Raw genomic sequence first — 13,749 nt, 5'->3', positions numbered from 1 at the left:
CCATCCCGATGCCTCAGCAGTGCCCTGCCCTCTTCCCGGCACCTCGGTAACGACAGGCTCTCATGCCCGCTCCTCTGCAGTGCCAAGCCCTCTTCCCAGCACCTCGGTAACTACAGGCTCCCATGGCAGTTCCTCTGCAGTGCCAGGCCCTCTTCCCGGCACCTCAGCAAATGCAGGCCCCTATCCTAGTTCCTCAGCACCACCAGACTCTGACGCTGTTACGGCTGCCCTTGAATTCTGCAACGATGGCGCAAGGCCTTCGACTGCCCTTTGAATCTGTTCCGGCGGCGCAACCTCTGCGGCTGCCCTTGGATTCTGCTACGACGGCTCCGGCAGTGCAACCTCTGCGGCTGCCCTTGGATTATGCTACAATGGCTCTGGCTTCGCAACATCTGCAGCTGCCCTAAGATTCTCCTACGACGGCACAAGACTGTCGGCTGCCCTCTGACTCAGCTCTGGTGGCGCAACCTCTGCGGCTGCTCTTGGATTCTCCTACAGCGGCGCAAGGCCTGAGGCTGCCTTCATCCCCTGTGTGGCCCCCTGGACGCCCACAGGACTGGCCCTGCCAAGACCCTCTCGTCTGGCCTCCGGGTCGCCCACCAGATTGTTCCTGCCAAGACCCTCTCGTCTGGCCTCGTTGTTCCTGCCAAGACCCTCTCGTCTGGCCTCCTGGACGCTCACCGGACTGGCCCCACCAAGAACCTCTTGTCTGGCCTTCAGGAGGGCCACTAGATTGTCCCTGCCATGACCCTCTCGTCTGGCCTCCGGGTCGCCCACCAGATTGTTCCTGCCAAGACCCTCTCGTCTGGCCTCCTGGACGCCCACCGGACTGGCCCCGCCAAGAACCTCGTGTCTGTCCTTCGGGAGGGCCACTAGATTGTCACCGCCAAGAACCTCGTGTCTGGCCTTCGGGAGGGCCACTAGATTGTTCCCGCCACGATCGTCTTGTCTGACCTCCGGGTCGCCCACCGGACTGCTTGTGCCATGACCCTCTCGTCTGGCCTTCTGGACACCCACCGGACTGGTTCCGCCAGGGAACCTCTTGTCTGGCCTTCTCTGATTTGTTTTTGATTTTGGTTTTGATTTAGTTTCATGTTTTCTAATTGTTTTTTTTGTTTTGTTTTCTTGTATTTTCTTTGCAAGCTTGTTTCTGTTGTTGTTTTAGATTCTGGGCACCAGGTGGTACCACTTGAGGGGGGGGGGGTACTGTTATAACTGGTTGTTTACAACATGTATCAGTTGCTCTGCAGTTGCTATGGTCCTTTTATGCTTTGTCCTTTATGATGTCATACAGGCTTGAAGTCTTACAGTTTAAATCTTTGAGTTACACACTGACACATTGTCAGTATGTCAAACCTTCTTGGAGTGAGGATGCACTCTCTTCCCGTCCTGATATCTGTTGTTACTTTGTATTTTTCTTGATAAAGACTTTTTACTCTTCAACTTCCGTGTCATATCTGCGATTGGGTCCAATTCCCGATCCTCACGTGACAATTATAAAATAACAACAGTGCAAATGTATAAATTCAAGTATGATTTCATTGTGTAAGCAAACTTTTTTAGGATTATGCCAATTTTGTAATCGTGGAGTGTAATAATCGTAATTGTAATTGAATTTCGATGAATTGCACAGCCCTAACAAAATTTAATAAAATAACATATTTTCATAGTCGGTCTTTTGAGTTTGGTTTTTGACTTTAGTTTAATGTTTTTCCTTGTGTACCTTTGTCTGTCTCTCGTTAAGTTATTGAGTCCACCTGTGCTTGTCAGCTGTGTTAGCCAACCAGCGTCCTCCTGTCCAGGTGTTCCTCGTATCGTCAACTTGTCTGTATTTAGTCCCCGCTTTCTTTCAGTCCTGGTTGGTTTGTTATGGTTTGTCATTTGTCCAAGTCAAGTCAAGTCAAGTCCAGTCCGGTCCGGTCAAGTCCAGTCCAGTCCAGTCCAGTCCAGTCCAGTCCAGTCCAGTCCAGTCCAGTCCAGTCCAATCCAATCCAATCCAACTATAGTCCTAGTGTTTGTTTTGGTCCTTGTTGTTTTGGTATTATCCCAGTACCTTGTTTGCCTTTTTGTTTTCTTTAAATTAAATCATTTATTGAACTACATGGTTGCCTCCTGCTTTTGGGTCCTCCTCGTACGCGATTTCTGACAACATTTAAAAATATGTAAACACGGAAACTAAAGCTCAGTCTCAAAGCATTGAATCGATCGATTGTCAATCAGTCAAGAAAAATCTAATTAACAGAATGTTAAACTGTAAAAACAACATAATCCAACTAATAAATCAGGTGCAGCTGTGCTAAATATGTTGCTGTAAAACATTACTCGAGAAAAAAAGTGGACGTTTGATATACGATACCACAGACAGTTGGTGTTTCATGACACGTTTGACTGAAAATGTGTTTGTCGTGATGCAAATGGAAATGAAGCCCCGTCACCATAATTGGCTTGAGTGACAGCCAAAGCGAACACGTGGCTTTCTCGTGACTGCTTGGGAGTATTCCGACAAGTGTCACAGAATTACTGAGCAGCGCCGAGGCTATATAGAAGGCTGCTCTTTGCGGAGAGGGCGCACCAGACAGGAGACAACCCCCCGAAGGAAGCTTCAGTGCGGCAAGAGTGTGAACACTCATCATGGACCACTGAGGAAGACGCAGTCCACGCAGCTTTGAATCTTTTCTTCCTCCTTTTCCTCCAGATAGTTTCATTCAATTCGATATTACAGTCGCTTCACAGACTAACAGCGCCAAGCCAGTTTGGCATCATGAGTTTACGTCTTTTCCCACTTTTTATGCTTTTCATCGCCGTAAACCAAGTTTTTTGCGGGGAGAACGACCTTCAAGAAATCGATGACTACTGGACGAACAACAACCACATTCAGGTAGTCCGTTTTTCGCGTCAGGATAAATGTTTTCCACGTACAGTATAGCTTCATTTACTTACTGAACCGTTCAGAAACAATCAGCAAAAACATACAAAAATGGCGGATACAAAATAAAGTGAACTGTGAATACGTATATAGATTATGAATATGCATCGAGAAAATAGAAAGAGTTAAGGACACTTATGCAAGAGTTTTATGTTAAGATATAGTCTGAGGAGGTCCACATGTATGTATTTATTTATTTGCTCCTCAACAAAAAGAAATGAAGTGTGCACATGCATATATATATATATATATATATATATATATATATATACAGACATCGCAGTAAAGTGACAATTAAAAAGTATATGTATATATATATATATATATATATGTATATATATATATATATATGTGTGTGTGTGTGTAAAAGAAAATAAGAAGACGCAATAACACTGAGAGCATAGTCAGTGCCGCAGCCTTGCTTGTCTGCATTGATATGAATTGCACGTCTTGTGTTTGACATTGTTAACTGGAGCGATGCCGAGCTGAGGCCATTTTTCTAATGAATTAGCCAACAATAAATCATTACAAGACATTTGAGCGCCCTCTCACATCTCAGACTATCACACTAATGCATACAGGGGAGCCATAATCCCCCCCAAAATAATATTGTATTTTATGAATATTACATCTTCTGCTTTCCTCTTTCTTTCCAATAAGAATCAATTCCCCCCTCTGTACCTCTGCCCTCCACAGGACAATTGGATGTCCAGTGACCCCTTCAGAGAAATACTTTTGAGGAGGACAAGAAAGCCACGGCCACATCAGTTTATTGGCCTGATGGGGAGGCGCTCAATGGGTAACAATTTTCAAGCAGACGTTTTTTTAGTCCTGTTTGCAGCCTGACACTTATTACTTTTCCCTCTTTTCTACCAAAGCAAAGACAGAGATTCCACGCAAAAGTAAGTACTGGACACAAGCAGTTCAAATAAATAATGTATACATTAACAAAATAAATACATAAATTGAGTAGTCTCTTTAAATTCACAAAAACACAAAAATGAACAAGGAAAGTGTAATTTCCAACAGTGGCAGAGGTTTGTCAAAGACCAGGGTCAAATATTTGCACGTCCTATCCTAAACTCTTCCCATCGCAGTATTGAGTTGTTGTTTTTTTATTGTTTTTTTTTGGGGGGGGGGGGGGGGCGCGGGGGGGCGCGGTTCTTGTTTTTTTACCCTGTGGGTCTCTGAACTAAAGTCGCTTGTAGAAATGAGTTAAAGCAAGTCTGACATTCCATACAGGAATTGTCAATGTATTTTCAAAGTTGTTTGTGGCAGTATGCACATAATGCAAAAATAGGAGGAGCCAGACAGCCGACAATGTTAATTCATCCGTCGCAGCTGTGAAATATCGTTTGTTTCATTTCTCAGCAATAGTATTTCTGCTACTATTATTTTGTTTCCCTTTCAATAGTTTACCCATCCAAAAATTCAGCTGCAGACCATTTGCAAATATGCTCCGTGTGGGCTAACACTAAGGTCATGAGGTCAGAGCGGTCTTATCATATTTTCTTTTCTGTCAATGATGCCTCATTTGCTCCTCATCTTAAAAGTTCAACATTTGCAAATTTAGGACAGTAAGCCTTTATACATCCCACAATATCGTGAATTTTAAAAATATGTATGTATATATTTACAACATATGCAAAATAAAAGTAAAAAAAAATAGAAAGTAAAGTGAAAAATATTTTGCCACTAATTTACCAGTTATTAATCATGAATATTTTTGGACACATAAAAATCGAAAATATTTGACAGTCAGCAGTCGGTTTTGGTTGACATCTATATTCATGACAATTGGTAATTGGTCACTTCACAAGCTTGCATTGATTGACAGCAACCACATTTTTAGTCTGCCTCACCTTCTTCTCTTTACTGTAAAACATGCTATGAATTCGGGCTGTGCAATTAATCGAAATTCAATTACAATTACGATTATTACACTGCACAATTACAAAATTGACAATCGTAAAAAAAAACAATTATTAATTTTGCACCTTTTTTTTAAATTTCATAATGACTCATTTTATAAATTTTGTGAAGGAAGTTACATAATTATAGTGTTTCAAAGAAATGTATTTGTCTTTACATTTTTTACATTTCAACGTTGTTTTGTACCAAAACATAAATGATTATTTGAATAATCGTGATTTCAGTTACTACCCAAAGTATCGCGATTAATATTTTTTCCATCATCGAGAAGCCCTACTTTGAATGCATTCATTTGTCTGTTTGCGTAGTGGTGTGTGTGTTTGTACGTGTGTGTGCGTGCGTGCACGTGTGTGTGTGCGTGTGTGACAAAGAGGAAACAGAAATGTGCAGAGGAAAAAAAACGAATGAGAAGGCAAGGATTTGTCCCTGTGATTTGATCAAAATTAGTCACCCCCACATTAATTAACACAGTTTTGAGTGAGTCTGTTTTTTTTTCTTCATTGCATCACTCGTTATGAACAAGAGTGAATGCAAGACCAGCGCTCCAAAGACATGAGTTAAACTGGAATTGTCTTGCCTTGATGGATAGAAGGAATTATAAAACTGTTAATGTTGCACATCCACCAATTTTCCGTCACGCTTATCCTCAACAATGCATTGATAAATGATTTGTGTGTTTACAAACGATTATAGAAGACAAGCTACAAAGGGGACGTTTCATCCTTTCATTTTATTTCAATTTGGCAATGGCATAGCTATATCTTTAATGTACTGTAGCTTCAACTGCACATCCAGCGTATGTCAATTTGGAGTCAGTATTGTAGCATTTCTGAGGGAAGTAAGATTTGATTGTGTGAGTGGCTCACTATAAGGCAGTATAACCATGTCAAAAGGTAATGGTATTTGTTCAATAAATACATCTAATTCTATATCCGTACTGTGATAATTATTTGGGGGAATTTAGAATAAGTTACTGAAGTACAAAGTATAATCCATAAAATGTCAATAAATCTATAGAAATGGTATTATTATCATTATTGTTATTATTGTTTTTCTTGGGTCACAGTTTAGATTTTTCAAGTATTTCAAGAACTCTTATAAAAATGTTTGAATTCCTTTTAAAGCCCTTAGGCTCCATGAGATCTCACCTGTGTATTGTTCTGTGTCCGATCATGTTTTCAACTTTTTTTTTTTTTTTTTTTTAAGGGCATAAAGTCAACTCTTTTGTTGGATTGATGGGGAAGAGAAACCAAGAAGATCCAGGTAAATCATTGTCCCAATAGCAGAGTGCTAACGGCTGATTCTGAGCCAACAATTGTGCGTCCGTGCCTATATTTAGACATAAGAAGAAATACACTGAAGTTCAGAAATGCAAACAAAGACAGTTTAAAAAGATGAACAAGATGAGAAAAGTCCAAAACAGAGCTTCCAACCTATATCAACAGTTAAATAAATAATTTAGAACATAAATAATTTTCATATTTTTAAAAGTTTGTCAAGAGCATTACTGTGGGACATTTGTTGCGGTAGATTATGTAATAGGATAAAACGAATTCTGCATATTTCTCGATCGCACAACAAAGTTATTCATCAATAATTGCGGTCACTAACAAATTATGACTTCAATGTTTTTTTTTGTTTTTTTTTTAAATTATATTTTATAGAATAAATAAATATGATAAAGTGGAATGTTACCTGAGTGATGCTTTTCTTCACCAAGATATGAGTATATAAGCAGTCGCAAGGGTAAACGATACTAAATGAAGGATTCATTAATTTTACATGCGGGACTTGATTAGTAGTAAGGAATTAGTTTATCTTGGAAAAATGAATAAGAGCTATAATTACACCTTTATATTGATATATTTCACTTTTATGTCCACATTTTCAACACACGTCCATTTTGAGACATAATGTGCAATTTTACTGCTGGACAATTTAGGCACAAATTGGACAATGAGGAGGACTCATAGAAAAACAATGACATAACGCAGAGCAAAAGTTTGAAAGGAGTCAACCAGAAACGCCAAACAAGGTGCACGCTGGCATATTATTCCGCAATTACAAAAAGTGTGCTCATGCAAGTTTTATCGAGAAGACTTTATTTAACCTCCGCCATCAGGCAGTCCACTCTCATAAATTAAGCCGCTGAGATACTGGACCAAAGCAGCTCTCTGTTCATCATGCGCGGAAGGTAGGAAGACATCCTTTATTGATTCCAGCGTTGTCGCCATGCGAGTGTGGCTGGCGAGCGAACGAGCACCACGTCTGCTGCACTTCCTGGTCCCACTCATTCTCCAAAGTGTGTTTTGTATCATCGAAAGTCCACCCGGCGCGGCATCGTCCACATCAAAAGTGGACTCTCACTCGGTAGACTTATGCCCGTATTGGCTGGAAACGATATGTGGCTTTGTTCTTTCAGGATTAACGCTATAGATGCATTCCATGCATTGTGGCTGTGTGTGTATATCATTGTGCAGTGTATTCCAAAGTTGGCACACGTGACGGTTATCTAGTAACGTGCTTGATGAGCATGGCAGCCAGCTCTACTATGTTTAAAATTGTTTTTAAAGTTATTACATGTACAGGAAAATTATACAATTAATTATGGACAAAATATTAAAGCCGCATCGGGCAACAATTAGACCGTAATAAAAAAAAATGTCACTTTTGGTGAAACATGGACTTACAAGTAGTGGAACGGGACTTTTGTCATGCCCTGGGGGGGGGGGGGGGGGGTCTGCATCGTTTTTACTGGCACTAAGCAACTTTGAGGAAGGTGGGAGCTACCCTGTCACACAAAAAAAGTACAAATGTCCTGAATTGCTTTACGGCATGCGTCGCTTCCTCCTTTCGCTTATTAGGACGGAAGTCGATTCGAACGTCTACGCGCTATTACTGATGTCGTGGCAGAAGCCCCAAAACAAACCAAAAAAAGAAAAAAGTATAGTTTGAACAAAATTAGATTTATTACCTCATCGCTATTCATCTTTCACACAGCCACTGGAAATAGAACTGTAATTCAGTCCAACTTGCAGGCCAGCGAGAGCTCAGGATTTCACGACACTAGGCGCCGGCGCGCATCGGAAATGTGGTTGACTTTTTTCAAAACACCAAACACCGCCTCTGTCCACATTGCGCCGCCGTAATCAACAAAAACTGACATATGACACAATGTTGCTTTAACTTTTGCTGCTATACAACTTCATGTGTAGCATCCCTTTAAATTTGAATAATGTGCTTATCAGTGGCAGTAAAAGTCCTCAGATGATTCACTGCTCAATAACAATCCACAATAAGGATTTTAAGGACATTATTTAGCTCAGCAAAAGGGAGAATTTTCTCAAATTTACAATGGTTGGTGGATGATACACATTAATGAAAATCTTGGGTGGTAAATATCTTAAAATACATCACTCAACTTTTGTCATAAATGAACTAAAGTTCAAGTGGATGTACTTTAAACCAGGACTACATTTGAAACACAATGAGCTTTATTCCCTAACTGCGTGTGCGCACAAATTTGAGCTTCAAACATTCGTACGCACGTTTGATGCCCAAATCTGTGACTCGCCCATTTGCTAATGAGTTCGCTAATTCCCTAAATAACCATGAAGGGCGCTTCTCATCACTTTCAATCTCGTGCAGTTTAATTGCATGCATGTGCGCAAATAACGTACGACTGAATCCACAGCTGTCTGTGTGCCTGCAGTTGTCACTCAACCAGCAGATTGCGGCAGTATGATCACGCACCCGGAAATCCAACTGCTCGCATTACTTGCTCAACTCAAGGCTTCAAAGTGTTCATATTGATCAAGTACGCACGCATGCTCCAAAACGACATTTCCAGTTGACAAAAAGATCAAAGGCATACACTCACACACACGGAGGCCTGATTGTAATTGAACTTAAACCGGCATACAGATTTTCTGTTGGCAGTTCCAACGCTCATTTCATAAAGTCTGCTGACTATAAATGCCGCTTTGCTGTGCCATATTTATTCCTTACAATCTATTTTAACAATTTGTGCAGTGTTTGTTCCTTCTCGGCTCTTCATCATTCTTTTCTATGCCTGTTTCATGTGCAGCATTCACTCAATTAACGTTGGAATTAAGTCAAAATGATTGAAATCACAATTATATGTTGTCACCATCTGTATTTAGCAAGCTTTACCTAAGTAAAAAAGTAAGAACGTTTATCCAATAGTGAACAAGGCTCATTGGCTCATTATTTCTATAGAGATGAGACCATGACAATACCAAAGCACGTTTATAACGCAATATTATGACGTCGTGAGTATTTTTTAAATGACTGCCGGTTAGGGCTGTTCGATTTTGCCCAATAAGAAAATCCCCATTATTTTCTCTCAAACCCGATTTTACGATTACGATTTCTTTGTCGAATAAACAATAATGAAAAATGAAGTATTTTGAATGTCTTTCGTTTCAACGTAATTTTTCTTTCTTTGAACTCAAAACGACAGTCGATGAAGGGGATCGGCTGGCTAAAATGCGGCCTCCTACCAGCCCGACCAGAGCAGGGATGATTCAGAATGGTTCAGTTCTATTCCAGGCAATTTCCAAGTTTCAATCCTGGGCTCCTAGCTCACCGTCGACCTGGCCAATTCCGTCAGTTGAGCATACGCCCCGCTTCACTTCCTCACTCAATCGGCAGTCGGCTCAGATAGTCGGCTCCTGCGGCAAACAATCTCCCACGTGTGTCACTTTCTCCTCGGCCAGCGGACGATCGCTTCCGCATTTCAGCAATTGGATTGCACGCGCTACTCACGTGACCGCATGACAAACACGGAAGTAACCACCGGAAAACAGAGATCTTAATACGAAGAGAAGAGTAACAGAAAGTACAAATACGAAGAGAATGTACAAACAGAACACAATGCAGAAAGTACAAATGGGCTACACTTAGATACACCAAAAATAACCAAATCGAACGTGCCGATTTAAACGTTTTTAACATCGTTGTATCCAGAAAATTGGGTTACGGTTCAAAACCGCTTGATCGAGCAGCCCTACTACCGGTAGTACTTCACCTACTACTACTATTGCTCTATTGGTTTTCTTTAAAAGGTTGGAGCCACCCAGAATTATAGTCGCAGTCCATATGGGCTAACGTCATCACAGAGGCTGACATCTGATCATATGCCACATTTGCTCCTCTTGCCCAAACAGTCCAGTAGTTTTTAACAGTTAATCAATACTCATTCATAATCACGGTCAACAGAATTCTTCACGGCCAATTAGTTGGTTGCTGTGCTCACCAGCCTCAGAGGAGTCACACTAAAAACAAATGGGGTTGACAAATAACCCAAATTGGTTTAATCCAGCTGCTGCGTTATTATAGCAACAGAAATGAGTTCGACCCATCAGGATGGGTTTGTTGATTTAAACCAACAGGTGAGTTAAATATGTATTATAGTATTGTATAGTATAGTATATATGTATTATATTATATTATATGTATTTTACCTATATTTTGCGTCAAATTAACTGCAGTTCTGGGTTGTTTCAACTCCATGTTTTTATTATGTAGCATCCTCAAATGATGGGCCAAATCAATTACAATTCAGTTACTCAGTGGATAGAGTCTCAAAAGGCCTGGTACACACATTGGGGTTTTTTTGTGTTTTTTTTTCAATCAAAAGTTGTTTTTTTTCCGACTGCCGTCGGCTCACATCATTTCAACCTGTGTAATATTTAAGATTGTCGGCCCTGGCGTTTCAAACCCCATTATCGAGACAAATTCACTCTGAACGCACCTCAAATCACAAGGTAATCAGACAAGATCATCTTTTAAAACACAAAATAATCTGGCGTTTGTGGTCCTCGGTTGGGAAGGGGTAAAGTCTGGAGCATAGCACACCGGTTATCTTTGTGTGTACCAGGCCTAACTCATGAGAGGTTGACCGAAGTGGCCACGTTTGACGATGGAAAAGCAAAAAAGGGTTGAATGAGTTGCAATGCGGGTTGCAAATGTAACTACTGTTAAGGCCGCCTTTCAAATTGTGTTTAAAATGTCTCCTGCAGATTCCTACGAATGGAGCACAATACAGACGTACGACAAACGCCGCTAAAACTGTCAACACCTCACCTGCCTGCTTCTCAACTTGGCATTCCTCATCTGTGACAGGAGCCCTCTATGTTTGTTTTATTTTGGAGATGTTCAATGCTGTTTGTCAAATAAAATAATTCTGTTTACATGTTTTAGTAGTGGTACAGTTTTTCCTGTACGAATATCGCTGCTGTCGGTAGAATCCTTACATCTCTAAAAAAAAAAAAAGTGTGTTTGTTGAGCTGTAAACATTGCATGGGTCAAAGATTCAGATCACCCTGCAAAAAAATTGCTTCTCAAAATTACTCATTTGATCCTCAAAAGAAGTCATTGATTTGCAAAGTAGCTCTTCAAAGAAAAAGTTATTTTAAGCCTTTAAATGGACCAAATTTGGAAATAATAGGCTTCCGGCCGACAGCGACAATGTCATTTTTTTTTTGTAAAAATAAAGTTAGAAGAATGTGAGGGGTAGGAGGTGGTATGATTTTTGTTTTGTGTTTTGTTTTTTTGTGGGCTCTCTTTATCTTTTAGACTGCAGGTGTCAAACTCCTTGCCAGTGGGACAGATCCAGCTCTCCACATCAATTTATGTGGCTCACGGAAGCCTGACATAATTTTACCTGTTCATAACATTACAGTAATCAAATACAGGAAATGATCAAATTTCAATTTATTGGCCCCCAAAAAATGTATTTATAACATAAAGTATAACGTATCTTCATTCATCTATGCCAGCAACTTATAGAGACAAGACAAAACTAATGAACAATCTTCTATTAGATGGCAGAAAATATATAATTGATCAGTGTATCCACTTAAATGACATTTTTGTTAATGTGCCGTGATATTTTTCAAACTTAAAATGTGTTCCTTGGTTTAATAAAGATTGGAAATCACTCAGACAGATAGCTAGATGGATAGATAGCTAGCTAGATAGATAGATAGACAGATGGACTAGAAACTGAATCTGAATAATGTCATTTGAATAGCGAAACTTGAATAATTCAATTGCAAAATTTGAATAAATGAATTGAAAAACTGAATCTGAATTACATAAATAGAATTTTTATTGTTTAATTTGAATCTTTACTTTAAAAAACTGAATGTGAATTATCCAATTTGAATTTGAATTCCTCACAAAAAAAAAATCTTTTTTTTTTTTTTTTTATTTTTTTTTTTTTAAATACAAATCCAAATCTTTGCCACACAGATTCCGTTCGCTTGACTTTCCATTCAGTTTCACGAGTAAAAATTCAGTTCCACGAGTAAAAATTCAGTTCGTGTGATGAACCATCCGGCCACTTGAGGATGAACAATCGATTGCAGAATAGGGGCAGAATGACTCAGGCACACTTTTAGCCCCTCCCTAGCAGAGAGGGCGACCAGAGAGTGAGAGCGGCCGGAACCTAAAGCAATGGCAGAGCCAAACAAGAAGCGGAGCGCCTTGTGGACTTTTTTTTACAACAACAGAAAAGGACAGTGCCAAGTGTGATTTGTGTAATAAAGTGCTCCGCTATTGTGGTAACACCACACATTTACACAAACATATGAAAAAAGCTCACCCTACAGAAAGCAACGAGCTGCAAGCAAAGTTGAGGGAGGAGGAAGAGGGGGGAGATCCCCAAGCCAGAACACCCCCGCGGACACAGAGACTCTGGCAGAGGCTTTTTAGCCCTAAAAATCAACAAAAGTTGTTGTAGTAGAAGTATTTTATTTTTTATAGTGTTAAAGGTTTGCTATTGTGCAATGGAAGGTATTATAGTTGTCAACTTGACATTGTTATATCTATATTTTCATTACATTGCTACTTTTTTTGGTTTGACTCTCTTGACTTTTGTTCTGAAACAGTTATAGTAGAAGTATTTTATTTTTTTATACTGTTAAAGTTTGCATTGTAGTTATTTAATAAAAAATAAAACATATATATATATATATATATATATATATATATATATATATATATATATATATATATATATATATATATATATATATATATACACACACACACACAAAAATTCAAGGGGATCATAACATTTCCAAGCAAAAAGTATCGTATCGGTATCGGCCGATATTACCCTGTATTTACTTGGTATCGGATCGATACCAACATTCCCAGTATTGCCCACCCCTATTGCCGAACTCAGGTCTCCTCTTTGTCCGATCAGCGTCTTCTTTTTGAGCACGTGCTACAAGCATCCCCGGAAAAAGTGTTGTCTCCTAAGCGGTTCTCAACATTTATATCACCTTTCATGAACCTATGTGGTGCAAGCCTTCGGGTCACCATGGGATGAGAAGGTGCTTCCTTTCAAATTTAGGAAAGGACAGTGTACATTCAGTAACATATCAAAACGAAGCGCCGTAATCAATACGTCTCAATTTCCGGGCAGTTTTTTTTTTCAAAACCATCACGCCCAATGGCGATGGAACGCCATGCCTTAGGCATTACTGACACCTAGCGGTAAAACTAGCGCACAGCATGCATCCAAGTATTTGTATATGTTATAGGTTTTAACTAGTTAAAACAGTGCAATAACAACAACAACAACAAAATAAAACTGATTTGAATTCTCAACAGATTTTTATAATAACAGGTGTAAATGTACATGAACAAAAATTTAAAGACTGCAAAATGGAATTCAAACTATTTTACAACATAATTCGACACAGGACTTCAAAAGTGTATCAATCTATCTATAAATGCACCAAATGTATTTGAGATAATAGCAGCCTAATTACTGCCCCTCGCCCCCCCTCCCCCACACATACACACACGCACACACACACACAAACCTTTATTAATAATGATTGGGAGGTGAGGTG

At 39.6% G+C, this 13,749-nt stretch overlaps 1 protein-coding gene across 2 annotated transcripts; it reads left to right on the top strand.

Moving 5' to 3' along the window:
• Positions 1–2,425: 2,425 nt before the first annotated feature.
• On the top strand, positions 2,426–11,075 carry tac1 (tachykinin precursor 1). Of its 2 annotated transcripts, XM_086015375.1 has the most exons (5): positions 2,435–2,878; positions 3,623–3,725; positions 3,805–3,828; positions 6,065–6,121; positions 10,903–11,075. In XM_086015375.1, exons 1-5 carry the CDS (start codon positions 2,762–2,764, stop codon positions 10,947–10,949), a joined length of 348 nt encoding a protein of 115 aa, XP_085871501.1. In that variant the 5' UTR covers positions 2,435–2,761; the 3' UTR covers positions 10,950–11,075. The 2 variants fall into 2 exon arrangements, with proteins under 2 accessions (XP_085871503.1, XP_085871501.1); XM_086015377.1 differs by lacking the exon at positions 3,805–3,828 and having other exon boundaries at positions 2,426–2,878.
• Positions 11,076–13,749: the final 2,674 nt, after the last annotated feature.

This window comes from Filicampus tigris, chromosome 18 (assembly GCF_054856515.1).
Source record: "Filicampus tigris isolate MCC_2025a chromosome 18, RoL_Ftig_1.0, whole genome shotgun sequence".
NCBI lineage: Eukaryota > Metazoa > Chordata > Actinopteri > Syngnathiformes > Syngnathidae > Filicampus > Filicampus tigris.
Note: the sequence above shows the minus strand (reverse complement) of the source record. Positions and strands in the feature narration are given on the sequence as shown.

Bases quoted from the DNA above. Each gene is read 5' to 3' on its own strand.
- tac1 (XM_086015375.1), top strand. From the start codon at position 2,762: ATGAGTTTACGTCTTTTCCCACTTTTTATGCTTTTCATCGCCGTAAAC. The intron at 3,726-3,804 runs GTAACAATTTTC...TTTCTACCAAAG, and splicing joins GATGGGGAGGCGCTCAATGG to CAAAGACAGAGATTCCACGC. The intron at 3,829-6,064 runs GTAAGTACTGGA...TTTTTTTTTAAG, and splicing joins GACAGAGATTCCACGCAAAA to GGCATAAAGTCAACTCTTTT.